This window comes from Onychostoma macrolepis, chromosome 23 (genome assembly GCF_012432095.1).
Source record: "Onychostoma macrolepis isolate SWU-2019 chromosome 23, ASM1243209v1, whole genome shotgun sequence".
NCBI lineage: Eukaryota > Metazoa > Chordata > Actinopteri > Cypriniformes > Cyprinidae > Onychostoma > Onychostoma macrolepis.
In genome coordinates this window covers 27353738-27379764 of record NC_081177.1, presented here as the reverse complement: position 1 = coordinate 27379764, position 26027 = coordinate 27353738, and the positions used below count along the sequence as shown (strand labels likewise).

Sequence of the window (26027 nt, the reverse complement as noted above, 5' to 3'; positions counted from 1 at the left end):
TAGATAAGGGAAAAAAAGGGAACAGTTAAGGATATTGAGCTTTTATCAATGCAGTTTCTCTTTTCTGCACATGGGGACACACACTCACACTCAAGTCATTGCTTTAAAGCTAGTTTTTGGGAAAAACTCCCTCCTACAGAGAACGCTGAGAGAATCCCCCCCCCCCCCCCACACACACACCACACACACACACAGCGCAGCAGCAGCGGCTCGGCTCGGCTCCAGAGACCCCCGCCTCCAGCATGTAAGCCTTTCCAGATGTGCTCACATCCGTCCCCCTGCTGAGAGACGCCACTAAAGACACACACACACACACACACACACACACACACACACACACACACACATACACATACACATACACACACACACACACACACATTATTTAAATTAATGTCAACAGTCAGAGAATAATGTCAACAGAGTAAAGGTCCTTAATAAACATAATGAAGATGGAAATCATATTAGTTGGTTTTCTTATAACACAATATCACAATTAAGTGAACATTGGTCATTTCAGTAAATTGTAAATCATTTCACTACTTTGGTTTGAGTGGATGTTTTCTCAAAAATAGTGGGAAAAAAGAAAGAAAAACTGGCAATTTGTTCTGAAATATTCCTTGTGTTTTTTCATTTTTCTTTCTCTATTAAATGTTTCAAACCAAACTTGTTTTTAGAAATATTGTTGGCAATCAACTGACAGTTTTTTCTTTGTCCTTTCACTCTTTCAGTCTTTTGTAAAACCCCTTTAACTAACTAAAGTATGTTCTTTAATCACATCATTCACATTCCGTTCGGTTTGATGCTGGTTAAACTTCAACAGAGGATAAAACATATCAAAATAACCAGCTTTTTTTCATGCTTTTGCATAAGTCAAGTTATAATGAATAATATAAGCCTGAACAGAGCAAACACTAGGGAAAAAGAAGTGTGCTTAATTATATTGAATGTGCACTTGTTGTGTACTTCCAATCTTCAATATATATATATATATATATAAACTGTATTCAAGTGTTAATAAAAATATATTTTAGTTTACCATAAATGTTTGTCAGTACATTTAGCAGTACACTTTAACCATATTTCAAAGACAACAGAAGTAATTATGAAATTACATTAAAATAAGTCCTACTTAAAAACACACTTAAGTTCAACTAACTGCACTGATTATAAATGTAATATATTAAAAATATATTTCTTTGCAAATAACATGCAATTAAACATTACATCGAGTCCACACTTAAGTATATTCTTTTCAAATATATTATTTCCATAATAAAAGCTGTAATAAGTACACAAGAAACTGTATTACAACAAACATACAAACACTATGACTTTACGTCTCCCGAGAAACAACATTTTCCTTTGGGACAACATGAGCATATATGTTCATGTGTTAATGTAGTGTGTCATGTTATTTAGCTTGTTAGCATTACTGATTTTCACAGCAATGCTAACAGGCTAAATACAGTCTTTCACTGAGGTGCTAAATGAGCAGCAAACAGCTAATTAGCTTATGCATGCTCATCCAGTTCAAAGAGCTGTGTGTGTGTGTGTGTGTGAGAGAGAGAGGGGTGGGAGACAAGTGTTGTTACAATCAAGAAGTTATTGTCTTCTAAAGTTCCCCACACCTCATCCCCCACACACACACAGTTTAAGGACCCTTGTGCCTCAACAGGTGTTGGTAGAGAGACACATTTAAAAGGAAAGGGAGAGAGGGAACATCTGTTATAAAGACCTCCCACGCAATGTTTACAAGAACAGCACACTACAGAGCTATATTTCTATACAGTGCTATAAAGACGGATTAATTATTCAGAAAACCGAATGTCAGAAAAGAGACATGCTATTGAATTACACACCTCAATAACACACCTTCACACAAGGAGGAGTGAAAATGCAGGGCTTACAATCTCTCTCTCTCTCTCTCTCTCTCTCTCCTTTAACTCCTTTCATGAGGTTGTGGAGCCAGAGAGACTGTGACCCCCTAATGAGTGAATGGAACACACACACACACACACACACATGTTTGTTTTTGTGAAAAGTGGGGACATCCCATAGGCGTAATGGTTTTGATACTGTACAAACTGTGTGTGCTATTGTCCTACACCAACCCTACACCTAAACCTACCCCTTACAGGACACTTTCTGCTATTTCAGATTTTCAATACACTCCATTCTGTGTGATTTATAAGCGTTTTGAAAAGTGGGGACATGGGGTAATGTCCTGAAAAGTCACCTTCTCCTTGTCATACCATTATTGTCATTATACAACTTTATGTCCTCATTTGTCACAAAAACACGCACACACATTGTTTTTTAATGTTTTATGAGGGCTTTTTATAGACAAGATTTTATATGTCCTGTATCTTCTATCCCCCTAAACCTAACCTATACAGAAAACGTGATACGTTTTCTCATTTTCTCAAAAAAAAAAAAAAAAGAAAGAAAGAAAGAAAGAAAAGAAAAGGTGGTAGTTTTTTAAGCAGACACTTTGTCCTCACACTTTCAAAAAATGCAGGAAAAACCTGGATGACGCACAAACCTGGAGAACACAGTGCTTGCAAATATGAATATCATTAACAATGACAATTAAACAATTTTCATGTAATATTACATAAGATACATATAATGTACAACGCATAATTTATTGTGTTTTTATACTCTGTGCATGACTGTTAGAGGAGGCTGAGCAATCAGAATGGATGGTGACATAAAGAATTGAAAGAATGGACATTGACACGGCTCTTGGTCAGAAGAGAGATATTTGTGCTGCTGGCTTTGAAGAGCTCCTTCATCAGGGCCGTGGGATCTTCTAGCCTGGGGACGAGGAGCTCTGACTGTGCATGCTTTTATGGTACGAAGACTGCTGGAGGGAACGTGTGTTTAGGGGAATTCTGTTAGCTGGAATGGAGGTGGAATCATACTTCATTTCTCTATCATTTAATTGCAAATAACATGTAATTAAACACGACATTCAGTTCCAGTAACCACACAATTGAAAATGCTTAAATCTCTCTTTTTTTTCAGAGACAGTGATGAGAAACAAAATGAAGACTTTTTATGCAACAAAATCTTTTGGCATTTCTGAAATGCCTTCTCTCTGACCTGTCTCTCTGTAATTCTCAGTTAATGTTCATCAGAGTGCTCTGCATCAAAGAATTGGTCACATGATGCACATTTTTTTGTTCTACATAGGCAGAAACAGTGATATAACTACTGCCAATGATTTGGGAAAACACTACAATCACTGGACCGACAGACACTCAAAATTAGCCCGACACTTGACGAGTATCGGCTTGGTGTGTCTTGGACGGTAGAATCAAGTTGGGACAGTCTTTGTGTCAGGAGCGCACATACAAACCTTAAAAACCTCAGAAAATAATTTCAGCATATTAGGACTCAAATAAGACAATGTATCGTTTTTGTTCAAAATATTGCATTTGTATTACAGTTTGTTTATTCAAAGATATACCCGTTTAAAATTTAACATACAATATAGGAATTCATGTTTGGCTGTGATTCTTACAAGATTTAAACCTATTTTAAAACATTCATTCGGTGACACAAACTTTAAAAAGAAAACACAGGAGACCATTTTATTTTTTGAAGCATGCAGTTTAGGGTTGTAAACCAATGTGCCCTTGAGCAAATCACTTATCTCCAGCTTCCCCGGGGGTCTGTTTCTGCTATTAGTGTACTGTAAGCCTCTCTGAGTAAAAAAGTGTCTGTTAAATGACAAGCACCCAATAGGAAGAGAGAAAGAGAGGCTAAGATTAGGGTAATCAGTCCATCAGAGAGATTGATGGAGAAGACATGCAGAGTTTAAGGAGGAGACCAGCGGATCTTAAGTGAGCTGTCTGGCAAAACGGCAAGTGCAGTGGAGCAGGGGCTGCTGGGTAAGGCACCTTGCAACAGCTGGTCTCAATTATCCACCCAGGGGTCGAGGGACGCATGGGGCTGTGGGACGGGGGGGTCAGAGACCACTGGCGCCAGGAGAAGAGCAACAGGTCAGGAAAGATGGAGATTATAAAAATACTAGCAGGCAATTGGCCCCTGAAAGAGAAAACAGATACCGTGTGTGGGTTTGTTGAGGCCGTGCCACAGCGTTACAGAGGAGGAGCCAAAGGGTGGACATTTAATCTTCACTTCCTGTAGAAAACTAAATTTAGAACTGAGAGAATGAGAAAGACAAAGACAAAGAGACAAAATACAGTATTTGGGCACATTTACTCACTCTCAGGTTGTTGCAAATGTATGACTGTCTTCTGCAAAACTCAAATTAAGCTCATTTTTAAAAAGCATGGGGTCCAACCAATACTGGACTCTAAATGAACTCTTTTTTTCTAAATATCTTCTTTATTGTGAAAGAAAGACATGCGATCCTGACCTTTATCTCCATATTGAAAACATGAAGATGACTAGACTAGTGATTTATCTCTTTTGAATAGTCAAAATATTTGTGTCTGGGACGCTGTGAGCCTGGAGACTGAAGTGAACAATGTGATTTTTTAAAGGCTTGGCTTAAATGTGTGATATGAACAAATAGTGCTTATAAACGACTGGAGATTCTCAATTGAAAAGAGTAGAGGTTTTGACTCGGAAACAGTATTCCTTTTCAGCTTTGGGTCGGTCCTCAAAGAAAGTCATTAAAAGACCAACTGATTAAAAGTCATTGAAAAATGGCTCAGAAATGTCAGTTGACGCTTGGCGTAATGTTTTGTTGTATCTAATGTATTTTCCAAAATACATGGATTTCTAAAGTATCTGTAAAAGGTAGAAAAAGAATAAATTTCTTTGGAAATGCTTAAGTATAATCTGTGCATATATAATGTACATTTGTAAGGTTTTCACACATACATTGACCTTCGCATTAACCCTGAAAACATAGTGTATAGTGCCCTCTGCTGGACTACTCTTGATATGATGGGGTCACTATTACACCTCGCAAAAAAAAAAAAAAAAAAAACCTCTGCTCTAGTCTTTACTGATTGATCTGAATCAACTCACTCAGCTGTACATAAAATGTGACTTAGATCAGTTTACACATTTTACTGACTTAGGGTGAATTCAGATAATAGTCAAGTTTGATCAAATTGAAACATATCAAATAAAATGTGTGATTATTTACTAATACATAAACCAAAATAAAATCTAAAATCTAAATCATTATACAAATCTCAAAACTCTAAATTAACTTTGAAGTTAGAGTTAAATTAATCCTAAAGTAAAATTGCATGTAACTTTAAAAAAAAAGTAAAATAAAGTAAAATAATTCAAAGTAAATTGATATTAGCCAAACTAATAAATACTAATACTAGTTAAATACTAACCCTAACCCTATAACAACAAACAGATTTTACATTTTAGCACGTCACCACACAATATACCAAATATTGATTTCATCAGGAAAATAACAAATCAAATTGAAATATGAATCTGTTAATTATGTTAACAACTATAAAAGTCTATCAATAAAAAATATCCATGAAAAAAAAAAAAAAAGATTGATTCTTTTATACTAATTTATATTAATTAATAATGTTAATAATATTAATTTTATTAATTTATTATTTTAATGCACGTATATTTTATTTTTTATTTTTATCAAAAATAATTTAAATTAGTATAATTCTAGGACTATATATAAATTAAAGCTTTTAGAATTAATACAAGGGCCTAAATTAAACTTAATTAAGCTCTGCGCTCCGCTGCTTCATTCATTTTTATTTTTTATTAATGCAAGGATAGAATACAGAATTGACATTTAAAATACGATTGTAGCCTACATAACACACAAAGTATCTACAATATACATTTTGTCAACTGAAAACAAAGAAGTACAAGAGAAAAAGGAGGAAAAAAGACAAAAAACATAAGAGCTTGAGGGTAAGACATTTAACCATCAATGATAGTATATAAAGTCATTGCAAAATGAAATAGTTCCGCTTGCTTTCTTATTTCCGCCGCTTCATTCTTAGAACGCCCGCGTGATGAGCTGATGACGTCACAAGGACAGAGGCCGCTGGAGGCTCGCGCGCGATCACTTCAGTTCAGTTCAGTGAAGCGAATTACTGAAGCAGAGTCTGATTCCAAGTCTGTAAAGACACACACGATAGACAGCACTCCATTACCAGCACTTAGTTTCTGCTTTGGAGACAAGCAATAGGTCAGTAACAATATAAGAGATGGAAAAAAAAAAAAGTGTCAAATCAGCCTTTTCATTTAGATTGAACTGAACCCATATTAAATACTCTTCTCCATTGATATCCTTCACAAAAAAGAAGCCAAACTTTGCTCACTCCCAAGGCCTATGATAAATGATAATGCAAATAATTTGCCCCAAAATATAATGTCATGATGACAAAATTTTACCTCAGCATATAATTTCATGATGATAAAATTTCCATGCCCTTAGTTCGCGCCAGTTTTTTTGGCGGTAAAAGTTTATCATTGGCGTCGCAATAAAGACGCTAAAGGGTTAATTAATTTGATATCTGTATATTGACGCCTAGGGAGTGAGAACCAATGAAAAAGTGGCCTCTTGTAACCCTCACCGGTGTAACGTTACTGGAGCTCACATAATTTATGAATCATAACCCACCAAACTCGCTTTTCACCATGGTTAAGTAAAGTAAGCAAGTAAGAACGTAAATAAATAAATAGTATAAAATGATAAATATATATATTTTTAAGTATGTTTGTATTTTTGTTTACTTTTAAAGGGATAAATGGAGTATTGAAAAACATGTTTATGGACTTTGTGTGCTGTTGTATTTTATGTTTAATGGACCATTTTGACAAGGAAAGATTTTTAGATTTTCATTTTTAAAAACAATTTTTTTATGTAATGTACATTTATAATACTATGCCTTGTGTTATATTTCCTTGACTCTAAATGAAAGAAAACTAGTTAAGGCTGCTGCATGAGTGTTTATTTACATATTTCTCAGTCATGAAAGTCATAAAAACACTACATTGGATTATTCTTTCTTTTGCTATTGGGGCAAATGGACACGCAAAAATTATATTTGCTGTAGTGTCTGTTCCTGTCAATGTAAGTTTACTCAACTATGACTGCTAAAAACCCCGGAAATGTGAAAAGGGTCCATGTTACTCTTTATTATTTACTCTCTTTAGAAAAGCAAACACAAATGAAGAAAAAGAAAGGCATTTGTGCATTCTTCAAGAGAACATGGCAGGCTGTAAAATGTGCCAACTTCAGTGACAACAAAGATTCACCTGATCCCCGGTCTGGTCCATCTGGTCTTGAGCCAATGAATCCAGCAGATCCGCAGCCAGATCCATCCAGCCTGGAGCTAACAGCTCTCCAGGATCCACATCCAGACCCGTCTGCCCTCAATTCTGAGTTGATGCCTGTTCCAGGTCCATCCAGTCTCAGGCCGACTCCTGACACAACACGTGAACCAGTGTCATTTGCCTCTCTATATGAAATGGGACAGAGGCTGGGAATAGGAGGTTTCGGTACTGTGTTTAAGGGGACATGCACATCTGATGGCCAGCAGGTGGAGCCACTTTTACAGTATTTGTTCGCTTTTCACTTGCCCAGTATTTTTGGTGAACCAAACTTATGTATTAGCATCCACTGTTTTGATTAAAAAAAAAGTGTGAAATAGATGACAGATTGCATATTGTCATTAACAGGAATTCCAATGTTTATCCCAGATTCAGATTTAATATGATTAATGTATGCATGCTTGGTAAAAACAACAACAACATTTTCTCTCTTCACAGGTTGCCATCAAGGTCATTCCTAAGTATAAGGAGGATGATTATATCGTTATTGTAAGTTGACAAAACGTATTACTACACCAAAAATGAATCAAACATAGTACATTAAATACATAAAACATAGTTAGCTAACCTTTTGTTGATTTTTCTCTAGCCTGGCTATTCCAAGCCATTGCTCGTGGAAGTGGCTCTAAATCTGCGGGTGAAAAAGTCTCCAATAAGCCCCAACATTGTCCAGATGCTGGACTGGTTTGAAGAGGCACATTGTCACATCCTGATCTTGGAGTATCCGCAGCCCTGCATGACCCTGAACAGTTTCCTCAAACTCAACAGACGTTGCTTAGATGAAAATCAAGCGCGTTGCTTTATGCTCGAGGCAGTTCTCGCCGCCAAACACTGTATGGACCGCGGTGTCTCCCATAATGATATCAGGGTGGATAACATCCTGATCAATACAGACACGCTGCAGCTCAAACTCATAGACTTTGGCTGTGGAGAACTAATTGAAGGTTGTGATGATGAAGATAACCAATGCAGAGGTGAGTTAGCTTACCATTATGCTCTACGATGGCAGAACGAGTAACTGTGTGTACAGACTAAAGCTTCAGATATATTATTTTTACTGAATGAAATGTTTGCTAAACTCTGAATCTCTCTTGCTTGCTTGGACAGGACATGTGGTGCCGGAGCTTTATGTTAAGTACAAATACGCACTGAGTGAGACGGTGTTGTCTCTTGGTAACCTGCTGTACAGGATGGTGGAAGGCCAGTCTGCTCTAGAAAATAATCCAAGGTTTGATTCCAACCGCTGTTCGAAAGGTGAGGCAATAACAATCACACTGTTAAGCACACACATAAAGCCTCTGTGTCATATCATGGAGGTCTCATCAAACGCAAATTCCTAAATATAAACCTGAAAACTGAAAGACATAAACAGCTAAACGTTATTGTTACCAGTTCTGAATAGCTGGTCAAATTTAGTAGCCCAACTGACTGGTAAACTAGTTAAAACACTGTCAGAAGTAATATACAGACTGTACATGATGACATTAGTGTGTCACATGGTCATAAAGAACATACATGACTAACCAATGCTTTCCTCAAAACCTATACAGAATGTCAGGATCTGATATGCCTCTGCATGAAATACGATCCGGATGAAACACCAACATTAGAGCAGCTGTTAGAACGTGAATGGTTTAAGCAGGGAGATGATCAGGAGTAGCTCGGGAGTCAGGTAACATACTATCTGAGATAAATCAGATGATAGGAAACAATATTTGAAATAATTCTTGTGAATTACCAGGACCTTTTTATTTGTTTAGTTTTTATTTATTATTTATTTATTTATTAAGCAGATGAGGAAATGTTTCAGAAAGGAGAATCTAGAAAAACGAGGAACAACTTTAGTGCAAAACAGGGGCAAAACTGTTTAATTTTAGTGCAAAACATAATGTAAAAGTAGCTCACACAAACAAAAAAAATTCACATTGATATAATATTTCCATTTAACGTTTTGTGAGAATCATTACTGTTCCTTCATACTATATTATATTGGATATTGCGGACACTACAGTGATATAACTCAGGCCCCATTTTCCAGATGAGGCTTCAGAAGCTCAGTGGTAAATTTACTACAAAAAAAGAAGGAGCAAATGATAAAAAGTTTACTAAGTTTAATATATGTTAGTAGAAATAAAAAGGAAAAAATTATTATTATTATTATTAAAATAATAAGTATTAAAAAATAAAATAAATCCTTATACTTTGAATGTTTTTAAAATGATGTGCTGATTAATCTAATCTAATGTCTAATCGCATATGTAATGATAAAATGAAGAAAAGCAAGACTTGAACTCCTACCGATTGCATCATATGTTACATCCATGAGCATTACTCTCCAACCTACACCTGCAGACGCAGTTTGATACTCTCCAACGAGACAAAAATAACCATGATACGAGTTTATTCTCAACATTTTCATTCAATTTTTTTTTCTCAAAATTTAACATGTTTTTTCTTAAAACATAACGACTTTATTCTCGAAATTTAATGAGTTTAATCTCAATATTTTATTTTGACATTTTTCTTGAAATTTAAAGAGTTTAATCTCATATTGTAATGACTTTAATCTCGACATGTTTATATTGACTGCTCTGGTTTTAAATAATTGATGCTATGCATAAATAAGTGTAAGATTACCAGGATAAGCGCTTAAGGCCTGGAAAAAAAAAATAAATAAAAGGGTAACGCGACTCCACTTCCTTCCACAGTAGAAAAGTGTGTCCTCATGAAATCCACAAGAAGATCCAGCACTTTCAGCAGATTTTGAAACGCTCATGACAGATGTCTCTGCCTGCATCTCAAAGCAGCTGGTTACTTCACAGTGTTTTTTTTTTTTGCATGCATCATTTCTAATTCTGATGAATAATTCTCTTCAAAGTTTTTCTGAGTCATTATTTTCTTGATCCAAACTATATTGCTTACTTTGGACCTCTTTCGGAACTGATTATTGTGTTGTTTTACTTTAACTTTACCAAAAAATGAGCCATGTTTATCCTGCTGGTAGATGATTTGCCTTAGATCTCCATATAATGAACGGCTCTTGCTAAGATCCACATTCTGGAAATTATTTATTCAGTCTTTTACTTCACAACCAGCACTGCTACTAGAATTCACCAAGACAATAAAGGAAACTATCTGGAAACCCCATAAACTGTATTAACATATTTTGTTTTTGCAGGACCATTTTAACGTTTTTATGAAGTGGAAGATAGATTAGGGTTACATGAAACTTCAGAGTATGGCCTTATGCTCCAAGCAGTTTTCACTGCAGATCGAACTGATAGACTTTGGCAGTGGAGAATGTTTAAAGCTAAATAATAAATAAACTAAGAAAACAAAACAAATAGATGATTCAATTCATTTTCTGAAGTAAAAGGAAACATTTCAATACATTTTTTATATAGTTTGAAGTTGTATGAATCAGAAAGTTAATAATATTGACAAAGTAGTTAATTTAATTCAATAAATTAAAATAGGAATCTGTTTGATGTTTGACTGCAGACAGTATAAATATATATAACATCTGCATATGTTACTGTGAATATTCAGTTGATTAGTCAAACTTAAACCAGAAGGTCAGAATTGACAGGTTAAGCCAAGCACACAGCTCAAGTCTGTTTCCATTGATGTTTTAGCCTGTGACAAGTAGTACAATAAATGTCTGTCTTGTTGCACATGCGACGACCGAGTTCAAACTTGTGTCAGGTGGTTGACTGGTCTTCAAGTGGGCACACTGTTTCTGTGTACGTGGAATTTTATGAGAATTTCATTCATTCTTGAATTTTTGTTTTGTAGCAAATTGGACATAAGAAAACTATAGATAGTCGGGACTGCTGAGAGGACTTGTGGTGCTTTCTTGCCCTCCGTCCAGGACCTACCCCTGGAATACTTAAGAGGAAGGAAACAGGTAGGACAAATCACTACAGACAGACTTCTGTCGATGATTTATGTGAAGTGAAGAAAGACACAGATTAAGTCCTTCTCTCAGAGGCAGTTGGCAAACTGTCAGACTCAATATAATCATCATCAATGTAATCATCATCATAATTCCTCCCACATTTCTTGCCAAGGAAACATTTCCAAACGTTACAATATACAAACCACTTTTCAGACAACAATTTTTCAGGCCTTTTGTTAACAGGAGAAGTTTATGTCTTGTATTTTCACTAATGGCAACTCTGGCAATTAGGTCCTCCCAAAAGACGTTCCTATAACTAAAACCATTCCCAGTTCCTGCGGTGCAAACACGCCAAAAAGCAGGTAATTATAGGAACTATGAAAACGTTCCTCCAGTGCAAGCTATTAGATGACCAGGGGTCTTCATTTGCAAAGCCTGCATGTGGGACCCCATGTGCAAAGAGATGAAGATATGATAATTGAACAAGCAGATAAAGGCTCCGGCATTGTCATAATGGACAAACGATAGTACGCTGGAAAGAAATAAAATATTATAAATTAATGCAAGACCCCTTTAAGGTTGTAATAAGACATTTATATCTTAATATGAAGGCTCTGACTACCTCCGACACTTGGTGGTAAATTAACAAGTGAACATAGTATGACACATATAATAATAATAATTCATTTTATTTATAGGCGCCTTTCATGGCACTCAAGGTCACCTTACAAGTAATCCAAAAAAAAAAACATACAATCAAAAATCCATACAAAACAAGAAACAGTAAAATAAATTTAAACATTCATAAACATTGATCCACACATATGCAATCAAAAGTAAGCCTGTTTAAATAAATGAGACGAGATTTAAAAGTGCGAAACGATCTCCATTGTGGACGTCCTGGGGAAGTGCGTTCCACAAATAAGGGGCAGCATAACTAAAGGCCCTTGACCCCATCCTGTTCAGATTAATGTGTGGTTGAATCAGAAAAACAGATGAAGAGGATCTCAAGGTATGTGCAGGAGTGTAAATTTTAAGATCAATTACATATTTGTATGTGTCACACATTTACAGTAGTCATTTTGTTGGTAGCTATATTATAGTTCTTAAATTACTAATACATTTTTTTAGGAACTTAATCTTGCTGGCAGACAAAACTAAGTTCACAAACTTTGACCGCTTTTCTATATAGATCTGTATAGATTAGTGGTTTTGACACAGAACAACTTCACGGTTGGCAGAGACTCTGAATATTAGTGCATACATGCTGCTAAAATTGGATTAGACCACGTAATCCAGTCTTGGTTTTGATCTGGATCAAACTTTCAGTATGTGCTATTTTAGCTGGATTGGGATACATTTGATACAAAATCCCAGTAGAAAATGTATACATATTTATATTTTGCACTTTATTTGATCAGCTGTTACAGTGATAAAGTAGATAATTTACAAATTATCTTGGTCATCATGTGCATAATTTATCACACCCTATATTAAGATAATAATAGTAAAAACGTATTAATTCACAGGACGTTAACCCATGTACTTTTGACCTTTTAAAAATCACTTAAAGCTGCAATCCTTAACTTTTTTTGGTTAAAAATGATCCGAAATCAATATTTGAACAAGTACATGTTTATGGCAAATCTACAGATGGCAGTAGTTTAAACTATAACAGTATTAAATTGTTTACATTTATTTGAAAGTCAAAATATGCATTTATATATGGAGCCTGCACTGGACTCTTGGTCAGGACACTGGAGCGAACCTTGGAACTGAAGTGAGCCGCAGCCGGAGGGCTTGAGCGAGCGGCGACCCGCAAACTTGACTGACGAGCGGCCGGCAAACTTGGGTTAGCCGCAGCCAGCGGGCTGGAGAGAGGGAAAAACTAGAACATGGAACACATGGACAGAAAACAAGCCTGACAATAAGGGCATTAATATCGTTCTTCATTCCTCACCGTAGCAAAATATTTAACAGTTGTTGGCTCATTTACTTCTTGCAAATCAATGACTGTAATCAATGAATAAACAACACAATGTTCATAAATGAACAATTATATTCTGGAGCTTCTAACAGCAGCTGCAGTGAGCTGATGACATTTATTTAGAAGGCAGGACTTATTCCATCATATTGCATTACACACTAAGCATTATGAGTGCACTTTCTTTGTATACCTGAAGTCTTTGGTTTAACTTTGTTTGATGCTGAATTGCCTTGTTGAAAACAGTTTCTGTGAATCAGGGAGCATGCACTAATATTAATAAAGCATCATGGGGTGTAGAAAACAAGTTGGGCTGGTCAAGCTACTTTTCAATAATTACATTCAGCAAACATGAAAATCCTCTGCTCTCACCCACCCAGTCAACTCCTCTTCATGAGGAATGGAAACAAACCAAATTTTGCTGAGATTGGACTATGTTTGGGGTGTATTCAACAAATTCGAAAGTCTTAATGACCATAGAATGTAATTAATTATACAAGACCATTAGTAAACTGTAAATTAGGTTAAAAATGAGAACACAGAACAGCATTGCTAGACTGACATGTAGCGCCATTGAGCTTCAGGTGTCCCGAGTTTGAGTCATGGCTTGCGGACCTTTCCCGATCCTGTCACCCTCTCTCTCTCCCACTTTGCTTCCGGTCCACTTACTGTCCTATTAAAATAAAAGGCATAAAATGCCAAAAATAAAATCGTAAAAAAAAAAAAAAGTTAAATTACAATACTGCTAATAAGCACGGTTCTTTGAGAGAAAAAAAAATAAATAAATAAAAATTAAAATTGCTATCTGATCTAGATCGTGATGACAATCTGACATGTCCTTGCAGACGTAGAAGCAGAATATTAAAAAGTGAAATTACTGTACTGGTGAAGATCGTGAACTTGGCACAAAATTGAGATCTGATCTAGATATTTATGATGATCCGACAAGTCCTTCAAATCACAGTACTCTTGTGGGGACAGATTTCATTGCTCTCTGACAATCTGCATAATGAACTGTGTTTGCTCTTCAGTCTTTGAGAGGAGTCCGTTGTACATTTGGATAAGCGCAACACCTCTTTCTTGCATTTGCATTGTTTGAATGATGAAGAAGTTGAGTGTTCTGCCATTGACGTGACTTTGCCAAGTATGCTAATCCACACTCAATTTTTGCTCTGCATTTAACCCATTCAAGTGCACACACAGAACTGTGAGTAGTGAACACACACAAACCCGGAACAGTGGGCAGCCATTTTCTCCAGCACCCGGCGAGCAACTGGAGGTTCTGTGCCTTGCTCAAGGGCACCTTATTTGTGGTTACTAAAGGTGGAAGAGCGCACCGTACATTCACAGCCCCCCACCTACAATTCGAGACTCAAACCCACAACCTTCGGGTTATAAGTCAGACTCTCTTACCATTGGGCCACAACTGCCCCTACTTCTAGTAGAAAAACAAAGGGGCAGTTGTGGCCTAATGGTCAGAGAGTTGTCTGCTATCAGAAACGGTCAATAGTTTATCAGTGAACAAAACCTTTGTTAATATTACTAGATCAGATCTTTAAGTACCTGTTGATAAAAATATACATTCTTTGAGCATGCCTAAATGACAAATTATCTGGATGGTATTTTGCATACATTACATACTTCTAGTGGAGAAACAAATGAGGGGATGAGAGGTTAACATTTCCAATTTAAAAAAACAAAAAAACAAAACAACACGTCCATCACCAACAGAAAGAGGTGCTTCCAGAACCTCAAATGAGGGGCCCCAAAAAAGGACCCTAAAGTTGAAAACACTTGTCGCTGGACCACAGAGAAAGTGCTTCGCCTTAAACAAGATACCTAGGGAAAAATATAGCTCAAGGCTGCTACCTCTTGTCTACACCAGAGGGGCTACTGTGGAAGCAGGACACCATACCACTTATTCCAGCACGTCCTACCAAGTAGCCCTTACCAGCTAGTGGTTGTCTAACACCCATAGCTCTAATAAAAAGCCAGCTTTACATTTTGTAAAATGATCCTCATGAGCACTCATCATAGATTAATAGTTCATGTCATCACCTCCAACTCACTGGAGGGATGACGGAAGAAGGAATGTCTCATTTTCCTTTAAGTCTGCCATTTATGCATTTTTTTTTTTTTGCAAGGAGCACCCACTTCTTATATTACATAAACGTGGTAGCAACGGTGCCTCTATGCCTAGCATAAAAAAAAAAAAAAGTTAAGTAGTGATACACGTTTGATGTAAACTGCATCCTCTCTGAGCTCCTACTGCTAGGGCTAGGCAACAGGAAGGATGTGAGAAACTTTACCGAACACCATATTCTAAAGCATGATATTCTAATGAGCACCCATGCTCTTCCAATCCCTTCACATTACAGTAATTCAGTGTCGGGGCCGAAAAAAAAAAAAAGCCATGGATTCCCCATGGACTTCACAATCTCATCATGAAGCTTCAGGAGGAATGGAAGTGTCACAGGCTAGGAGCATTTAGGACTTAGGAGGCACTGTTCATCAAGTCTGCCAGGAGCAGGCTCCTCCCTCTCCACATACAATTTGAGTTTGAGTCTGGCTATGCTGGGAGTTAAAACATCCAGGAGTTGTTACCTAACAGCCTTATGGGCAGCACGTTGACATATAGCGCTGTTGTGCTACAGGCATCTCGAATTCGAATCCCGGCTTGAGGACCTTTCCCGATCCCGCCCCCCTCTTCCTCTCCCACTTTGCTTCCTGTCATCTCTATACTGTCCTATAATAATAATAAATAACTGCCCACAGGTGGATCGGAAGCCTCCTCAGTGCATGCTTCTCATGCTGGTGTGTTGCTGAAATCTGAACCATGGATGGGCTGCTGTTCGGCAGGGGAACTGTGAACCTCAGACCATGGCCTCATGTTTCACTCATAGCTGGAAGATGCCGTGACGGACTCCATAACCTGCCCAAAAAACAAACAGTACTGAGATTACCGCTGTTATTGCCAGTTATACCGCTGTTGACACATTTACCTGGCTGACACCTCATCCCTGTATGTCGAGTTGCATAAAACGATATCATTTACAGTGCAGTAAAGACTTTAGAGATTAAATAAAATGTATACAAACGTATATTTCACAGAAGAAGTGCACAAATTAGGTGGTGCTGATAACAGCAACTCTCTCCTGAAGAGAATGCAAAAAGTAACCCAAAAGCTGTGTAACAAAAACTACCCAACACTGGAAGAAACAACCCATTATATGTCCCAACAGGCTCAACCCAGCGGTTGGATAAATAAAATAACCCAACATTTGCAAAAGTGTATGGAAAAGCTGGATTTATTAAAAGAGAAAGGAATTTGATTTGGCTATCTTTGTTTTGGACACAAGTGTCTTGGACACATGACTTTAATGAGAGCAAAGAAATGTCAAAAGAACATGCATTTATAGGAAAGGTAAGCAGATCGACTGAGCTTACAAATTGAACTGTCGAAGGGAAAATCCCATGTTGCCAAATAACCTTGGAAACCTTGTGGCTAAACAGTGCTTGCTTGGATTGAAAAGACATCTGAAAGGAAGAAAAATTTCCATCAAGAATATAAACATTTAAAAATGACATTGTCAAAGCTTATGCTGAAAGTGTACCATTGGAAGATTGGTATATCAATCATCACTGTGTCTATGACCCAAAGAAAAGAATGTTAAGTGTTATTTGCACTACAGTAAAACTGTTTGCACTACAAACCCGTGTGTTCAGAATTAAGATAATACATTAAAATAATGATAAGACACCAATTTTCAATATCAAGCAGCAAAACAAATTGTTTTGTACAGCTAAAAATAGCTGGACGTGGATGAGACCGGAAGCTAGACCCATAGAATTTACAAATGGCCACGCTCATTTTTACGGCAACAAAAAGGTGGATAGGAGGCTCACATTATAGAGAAGTATGATGTTAAGTTCCATCTTAAGTCCACAAACTTGATGAAGGATACCATACCGTGCTCAGTGAAATTGAGGCCATTCTAAATGATACCAAATGATCCAATAACAAAACTGTCAGATAATCCGAATGACTTTGAGACTTTTACACCAAATCACCTTTATAAAATGAAAGGAAAACCAGTTCTACCACCTGGCCTATTTGATAAAGTAGAGTTATACAGCAAGAGGAGATGAAAACAGATCCAGTATGTGTGTGAATTATGGAGAAGGTGGATTAGTGAATACTTGCCTTTGATACAGGTGAGACAAAGGTAGGGAAAGGAGAAGTTTTGTTCCTGGTGACAGTCTAGTCATTGTGGACTCTACAGCCTTGGAAGTTTTTCCTGATAAAACTTGTACGTTCTGTGCGAGTAGAAAATACAACACTTGAAAGACCTGTGACAAAACCAAGTAAAGAAATGCATTTCCATGCTGTGTGACAAATGGCTCTTTGTATTAATTTTGTACTGAATTGTAATTGAATATGTCTACTTGTCATTTACAATTGAGGGCTGGGGTGTAAGAGCCATTATGTTGCATCGAATGTTTGTTGCAAATCCATTCTTTTGACACTTGGTGAAGTGTGGTCTAATAAGTATATAGGGACCAGAGAGTAAGAGAAGTCCGATGTGTGAATAGAGGGTGCACAATAATTTTTGACCATGCAAGGATATCAACATGTGGAAGCAAGCATGTGTGGATTACTTTGTGTTTGCGCATCAGAATTGTAAGTTCAAGATAACCTGTACATGGCTCTCGCACCTGATCGAACGGTCGATGAGCTCTGTCTCCAGGGCAATCTCCAACTAAGTCGCTCCTCCTTGCGATGGCTCGTGGGTTGCGATGGGCTCTGGCTCTCCGTCTGCGGTGGGCTCGGGCAGACGCTCCGCGGCTCGGGGTGATGGTGGGCTGGGCTCTGGGTCAAGAGTGGGGCTGATGTCATTGTCCACGAAGTCCACAGTCAGCGGAGACTTGCAGGACACCAGCACCCACTTTATGAAGGCGGCGAGGCTCTCTCGAGGACCGTCCCCAGACAGCTGCGCTCCTTTGGAGGAGTTCAGTCCAGTTTGGTAAAACGAGCAGAGTCAGCTTTCCGGGTAGTGTGTCAGACTGGCCAGAAACACAAAGTCTTCGGTGTGGTCCTCGAGAGAGCGGTCCCCCTGCTCCAGCAGGAGGACGAGGACTGCAGGATCATTCATAACAATACCAAAATGCAGGGAAACACGCCGCTCACTTTATAAGGTCCGGTCTTCTATCACAGTGCGGTGCGGGAGAGAAGCACGACGATGAAGGGTAATGATAAACCGCCTTTAACAATCCACAGAGATAATCCATAATAGGAAGTTAGCAAACACACATATCAACATTAGACCAAACAAAGAAACACTGAACTGAATACAACTTATATAGGGAGGTTTCACGCAGCAAACCCACTCCGTGATGCGTCCGCCACGCAGCCTATAACCTATAAAGCAGGCATACTTTCCTTATCTACAGTTCTTTTGAGTTCAAAAGAAAACAACAAATCTGGACAATGAGGCTTCAAACAAACATATTGGGGAGTAGGCCTGGGCTTAGGCTAGCAGTAAACAACATCCATGTGGAACGTAAATTATCGATGCAACCTCGAACTAACCGTAGGCCTTTCACACACTTTAAACATTAAATTAACTTAATAACTATATGATTAATAATGATAAATAATGAAATGATTGTCATCCCTTACATTAGCCTATAATAAAAAAATGAGGCTTAGGCATAACTTTCTTTATCTACAGTTCTTTTGAGTTCACCTTCAAGAAAACAAGTCTGGACAATGTTTGAGGCTTCAGACTAGTGCAGTGATTTCTGGACACCAGGCCGGCAGCAGAAAACACCCTCTCGGCACTTGCAGAGCCACTAGGGATGCTGAAGACGGTGTGAGCTACTTTGGCCAGACGGGGATATGACTTGGAGTTTTCGTTCCAAAACTGTATGACATCTGCGTCCGGGTTCTGCCTTGGGATGAAAGGAACATTTCAACCTCACCTTTGGCATCTCCAGGTGTGCGCAACTGCTCGCTGAAGTATGAACCAAACAGTCGAGCCTTTTTTGGTTCAGACTCGGTGTCCGGTGTCCCACAGGGAGGGTTTAGTCGCTCAGTTTATCAGCTTATCGGTATAAAATCTGTCGTAACGAGATGAGATGTTGTTGGCCAATGTTTCACCAAAGGCAGCAATCATCATGGGCAGGGCAGCATCATTAGTGAGTAGGGATTTTATTTCACTGACAGCAGGGAGAATCATCCCCAGGTTCCCCAACTCCCTTTGTAAATTGTCTGTGAGGTCTGCCAGTGGTGTAAGCACACGGACAAGGTGCGTCAGCTGCCGTACTTCGTTGAGGGTGATGTGAGTGGTCTTCAGTTTTGTTAGCCACAAACAAAACTGCTCCATCTAGTGATGCAGGCAGTTGTGGGGCAGACACCTAAATGGTCTGTCTGTTCAGTGTTCAGGGTGCTTTTCCTCACACTTTCTGACTTTCACAAGCAGCCTATTAATGCTGTCATGCTCATTAATGGCATCTTTGATCGCCAGCTGAAGCATTGTAAAGTACTGATTGATCATGTTTTCGACATTGGCCGCTACCTCTTCCACCTCAATCTGCAACAGCTCAGGTGGTCCGTCCTCCTCATGTTCAGCACTGCTGCTGCTGGCACCCACGGTCCCTTCATCATTGAGCTCATCCTCCTCTTCAGTCACAGGGAAGAGGTCAAATGCCTTGACCATGTTGCTGGCACTGTCAGTGATGACCCTTATCACACGTCATTCCACATTCCAGTATTTTAGAACACTTTCGTACATCTGGTAAATGCGATCTGCAGTCTGGTGCCCCTGTATGTGGTCACAGCTCAACAAAACCGTGTGACCCCGGAATGTCCCATCAATGAAGCTGGCCATGATGCCAAGAAAGCTGTGCCCTATTCTACTGGTCCAAATGTCTGCTGACAGAACAAACCCATCCCCCTTTTTCAACATGTCTCGCAGCCTATCCTCCATCTCCTCCAGAGCATGAGGCATGAGCGTGTCCCGCACAGTGTTATAGCATGGGGGTATGTAGCCTGGCTGGGCCGCGCCGGCAAAGTGTCGCATCCCTTCTCGTTCTCCTGCACTCAGCGGTTTATAGTCCATGTAGATAATTTTGAAGAAGGTTGTATCCAGTTCTCTCTTTCTCGACCCAGTTATGGTTGGGGCTCTGACTGTAGTGAAGAAACTTCTAAGTTCCTCACTTTGTTTCTGTTGCTGCTTCTGCTCTATCTCTTTCTCTATGAAATAAAAAAAAATCACAGACAGGGTTAAGTAGGCTACATTAAAATATTCGTATGACAAAACTTATTTAATTGATTATCAGCCAATATTTCCTATTTCAACCATATTCAAAATGCTCACGTTTTGCTCTGGCCTCCCCATGTTCGCGCAGCACACTGTCATGCTTCCGCATGATGTGTCTTTTTAGATTAAAATACGAATCCTTACTTACTGAAATCGTATCACCACATTCCTGTTCATGTTCAACCGTTATCATCTAGTTTTTGACAGGAATTGTGCACCTGTATGACCTGTCAGTTTGCTTTTGGAAATATTTCACGAACTCCATCTCTCCTTCACAATGAACGATTTTTGAAGTGTAGGCTGACAGTTTTGTTAATTGTTGAAGGCACAGGTGAATTCTGGGTGGATTTGTGCATGCCCTAGACTCGTGGTGTGAGCGGTATCGGAGCGGAACCGGACTGAGACAGAGCGATCGTTCAGGCCTTTGGATAAAAACCCGCTCCACGCTTCGACTATATTTCACACGCTCCGCTCCGCTCACATGCTCTGATTGTCACCCTCTGCCACCAATCACCAGGCTCCGTCGTTCCTCCAATCACCTGCAAGACAAAGAGACGATCACCACACAGATAAGCACCCTAAACCCTTACCATCTCTGGATAACTCACCGTTGGACTCTTGCTCTGTTTACCCCTGCTGTTGTTTCCAATAAACCTCCCCTGTTGTGTTACTTACCTCTGCTTCTCTGTGTGATTGCTGACACAATAGGGCTTTTCACCCTGGGCCATCCTAAACCTCGGATAAGCGGAATCCTGGGTTATCTGTAATCACGTTTCACACTGCTCATACTATGCCTAGGGTTAACTGTTAACCCTGGGTATTCATTAACAGACGTTTCACACTGTACATTCCTAAACCCCGTTTAACGTTCTTATATTTGCATATTTGCGGTGTCACTGTCTCTGATTGGATGAATAGCAGGCAACCTGTTACACGGCTTTTCCCGCGTCTTGCCAGTTATTAAAAACGTCTTCATGAAGAGCGCATGTCATAGTTGCTTAGCAACGGCAGACGCCATGGGAGCGCAAGCTACAGAGCGCTTTGGAAAGAAGGAGAAAGCGGCGCGCTTAGCGTTTTAAACGCATTTTTAGGTGCGACATGTAAATGGCCTCATGACGCACAAAGACAAAAGTACAAAAGAAAGAAAACAAGAAGCAAAGTATGTGAATATTTCTTTGAATTTCTTTTAAGTGTGGAGAGACTAACGTTATTGCTTACTTGTACAGTACCGTAAGAATAATACCGTCTCCTATTCACTCCAGTTCACAAGCTTTCCCTTTTGATATTTCTCCTCACCGGCTGCAGTTTACACGACGCGCGTTTCCTGTTACTAACTTGACATGAGCCTCGCTGCTCAATTTCTGATTGGCTGTCTGTTGCCAAGCGTGCAGCAGCAACAAGCAAACACCGCTCCGTTTCACACTGAACAAACTTAGCACCGCAATGCGGGTAAAATGCGGTACTAACACCGCTTTCAAATTACAGCTGTGAAACGTGTCTTTACCCGGGGTTAAAAGCGGTGTTTAGAACGACGATGACCCGGGGTTAAGCGCAGTGTGAAAAGCCCTATTGAGCATTACCAGTGAATTGATGAATAGAGATTACGGCTTTAGCAAAAACACACCCAAAGAGAGCCTTACCTGGGTGGTTTTTCTATGGCCTCTGAGTCCTAATTAATTTGTTCCATGAGCTCAGAATGTGTCTAGCTGGGCAGCGTCTCTGGATTTACAACCTAGAAATTCCTCATATCAGCTTCATAAATTCTGCCAGTTTATGAATTATTTTTGGGTTATCCCAAAAATGAGAACATGAACTTTTGTCAGTGTGTGTTTTTTTCTTTTCTTTTTTTTCTTCTTCTTCTCCTTCTTTCTTGGAACCCAAATATTATGTAGCTCTGTACATATCTCATACATTATTAATACTATTATTATTATTATTATTAGATTTATTTTCAGGAACTTAGGGCTGTATTGAATGTTAGGTGTCACATCTATTCTTCTTGTGGCCTATACTGCAACACCCTGCCCTTTGTAACCACATCTGGTCAGTGCTGGTCTTGTGCTATCTCAAGTTGAATGAGAAACCCTGGGTCATGCCTGGGTCACCCATAAGTGTCACAACCCAGACCTGGTTGTCCAAGACTGCTCTGGGCAGACAAAGAGTTTAGCTGGACATCCTAATCCTTGTGTATGAAACTGTTAGAATGACTTCATGATGCCTCCTCACTACAAAAATGTGTCCAGGACATCAACCTCCAAGTTTATCTACCAGTTGAAGCATCTGGAATTGAAACATTAATAAACACTTGTCATAGATGACTGAGTGATTACGATTAACAGAAATTGTCAAAAATTATGGTCACTTTTATATTATCAGAACTATTAATTACCTATATGTGGACAAATAAGGATGCCTGAAGAGATTAAACAGAACGGTCTAGTTCAAAATGCATGTCAGGTTCTTAGAAATTGAAATATTTTTATTTATACATGCACACATACATTTGATTTAATGACTCAAGTGGTATAACCTTCAAGTAAAAAGTTGTTTTTTTTTTTTTCTAAAAAAAATATCAGTGTTAAAATGTAATGTCATGAATTTTGAATACACTTTACAGTACACAAGCCATTTTCCTTTTTTTAATCTCAAGATTATGCAACCAACACAACACACTTCTGTTTTTTTTTATTCTTTGCTTTTATTGTTGCAATTATTTTTATGGTTATTCTGATTTCTTTTTTTAATGCAAAACACTTTGAATTAATATTGTGTATGATATGTGCTATATAAATAAACTGGCCTTGCCTAAGCCTCAAAAAAAGTGTAAAATGTGTAAGATTTTAATTCAAGTAATTTGATACATTTAGACAAAAAAAAAGAAAAAAAAGTGTCCTTTCATTGTTTAACAGTTTTCTCAGTAAATTCTGTTATTATTTATTAAGTAAAGGCTGACATACACTACATGATGATTTTTGCCCGAAACTGCAGATAAGTCTATGCTGATTGCTGAAAGTCAGTCAGTCTCAGTTTAGATCAGATAGTAGCCAGCTATCAGGGGTAGCCAGCCCTGCTCCTGCAGGACTACCTTCCTGAAGACCTCAGTTTCAATCCTGCTCCAACACATTTGTCTGTTCTTTTCAAGTAATCCTGAACAACTTGGTTAGGTGGTGCTGGTGTTTTATTAGGATTGAGGCTAAACTCTGCAGGAAAGTAGACCTTTGGAAGTGAGCTATAGGCTAAATATAGGCTACCTATATATAGTATATATAGGCTACCTATATTTTGAGCCGATGTTAGCTGAATGTACAAAGTCGGCAAGTGTATGACGCCTAGTGTTTTAAAAGTTACATAGCGTATTCTAGACATTTTATAAATGAGAAGATGCCATCTATTGTGAACACTGGACCAAAATAATACAGTAAATAAAAATACCCCAATACACTCTCAGAAATAAAGATACAAAAGCTGTCACTGAGGCGGTACCTTTTCAAAAGGTACATGTTTGTACCTAAAGTATCCATTTTGGTACTTTAAAGGTACATATTAGTACTTAAAGTGTACATATTTGAACCTAATAGGCACAAAAGTGTACCTTTTGGTACCGCCCCAGTGACAGCTTTTGTACCTTTATTTCTGAGAGTGTACATTAAATGTTTTAACTGTATCATATGACTGAATCTGTAATGCAGCTGACTTTTTCTGATGTAAGGTGAGTTACAGTAATTCAGGAGTCTCTACCACGGTAAGGCCAGTTACCTGTCAACCAGTTCTACTGAATCTATATCTACATAAATCTATAGATGCACCAAATTATTCTTTGATTAACCATTAAGACCATTTGGATAAAATATAGAAAATATTACAATGAATGAGTTAAAGATGCAAATAATAAGTTTGATAGTAAAAGTTACTGTGGCAGATACTGTGATTGTAAAGTTTATCTACAGTAAACACATATGTAGAGAAAAATAATGTAAAAAAAAATTTTTTGCTTACACAATTGACAATGAGTTGAAATGCTTGTGTGAAGAAGCCAGGTAAACAGGCAGAAGGACGCAGGATTCCAAAAAAAGGAATTTTATTTTATCCCAAAAAAATAAGAAAAAAGTAAACAGAAAATATTAATACAAACAACAAATATTAATATAATAAATAAGGAATGAAAATCAACCAAAATCAGAGTTACCCTTATCAATGTTTGGCCTCAGATTCGGCCATCACAGCTTGTAAAAAGTACATTTTTATGAGATTCGTGCTAAGTGCTTTGAAAAATTGCCTTGTTAGTGAAAATAGTACCAAAGCAATTAGTTTAAGTTAAAAGTTTAAGTTAATTTGGATAGATAAATGTAAACATGAAACTCACTGTAGTTTACACTGTGGATCATTTCTTAGAGCATAGAGCTGCATCACTCCAGAATCTCCTGGTTTATTCTTACTTAGATTCAGGTGTTTCAGGTGTGATAGGTTTGATCTCAAAGCTGAAGCAAGGGCAATACAGTTTTCCTCTGTAATACTGCAATTACACAACCTGCATAGAAAAAAATAAATAAACAACACTTCAGATTCCCCTGTAAGCTTTAGTGAATGTTTATGCAACCTATCATATATTTTGCCACATAAATGAAAGCCGACGCACAGCCTACTGCGTATGTCTTACGCAGAAGTATAAATCAGCCTTAAGATCAAATCTTTGTGTATGCACACTTTATAAATGAGGCCCACTGAGTTTCAGTGAGATATGTTTAAGAATTGATAACTGACAGTGTAACAAGTGAAATATGATGTGGCTCCTTTAAGGGCAGAGTGCCATTCTGTGAACAGTCTGCAGTTGTATGTGCCATGAGTACCGCATCTATGTGGGTCCGATGGTTTATTTAATTTCTGTTGCTCATTTAAGTTGTTTTTCATTAAGTAAATAACACTGTTGACAGAAGAATGAAGCACAAGATGTGGAATGCAACCCGTGCCATCTCTTATTCCTAACTCGTGTTACAACAGCTTGCCAAAGATGTTGTCTATAGTGAAAGATTATTTGTTTTTAATTAACTTTAGTCAAATGTATTTGAATCAACTGTAGCCAGCTGTATAAACTGTTCTAAAGTGTGAACCAACTAGCCCATATAATGAGCCTAAAAGTGTGAACCAAATGGCCCATCCTGTCAGGACATCATAAGGTTACACTATCATTGGCTCTCCATGGGGTGTTATTGTGTTGTTTGTAGCACATTTGTTACTGGGTATAAAGGTCTGGTCTCACAGACAGTACTTTGGGTTAAGATTGTTTGAAGGATGACATGCTAACATCACTGCTGAGGAACTGCTACACTGCTACCTTCAATAAATTCTTCTCCCCACAAGAACTTTGGTCAAGCTTACTTATTTTATGTATTAGAGAAATCTAGTACATTGGCGAGCCACCCAAACTACTGCTCAACCAAATACAGCAAAATCTAACAATTTGGCGAGCCAGCCAGGAGAGATTGACAAGAAGAGAACTCACCAACTG

At 38.2% G+C, this 26027-nt stretch overlaps 1 protein-coding gene across 1 annotated transcript; it reads left to right on the top strand.

Moving 5' to 3' along the window:
• The first annotated feature begins 5760 nt into the window (after positions 1-5760).
• On the top strand, positions 5761-8977 carry LOC131531566 (serine/threonine-protein kinase pim-2-like). Its single transcript, XM_058762402.1, has 6 exons — positions 5761-6169; positions 7141-7526; positions 7756-7806; positions 7907-8291; positions 8425-8571; positions 8868-8977. Exons 2-6 carry the CDS (start codon positions 7155-7157, stop codon positions 8975-8977), a joined length of 1065 nt encoding a protein of 354 aa, XP_058618385.1. The 5' UTR covers positions 5761-6169; positions 7141-7154.
• Positions 8978-26027: the final 17050 nt, after the last annotated feature.

Excerpts from the sequence above, each read along its gene's own strand:
- LOC131531566 (XM_058762402.1), top strand. The coding sequence starts at position 7,155 with ATGAAGAAAAAGAAAGGCATTTGTGCATTCTTCAAGAGAACATGGCAG. Across the intron at positions 8,292-8,424 it reads TGAAGATAACCAATGCAGAG|GACATGTGGTGCCGGAGCTT; the intron begins GTGAGTTAGCTT and ends TTGCTTGGACAG. Across the intron at positions 8,572-8,867 it reads TTCCAACCGCTGTTCGAAAG|AATGTCAGGATCTGATATGC; the intron begins GTGAGGCAATAA and ends AAACCTATACAG.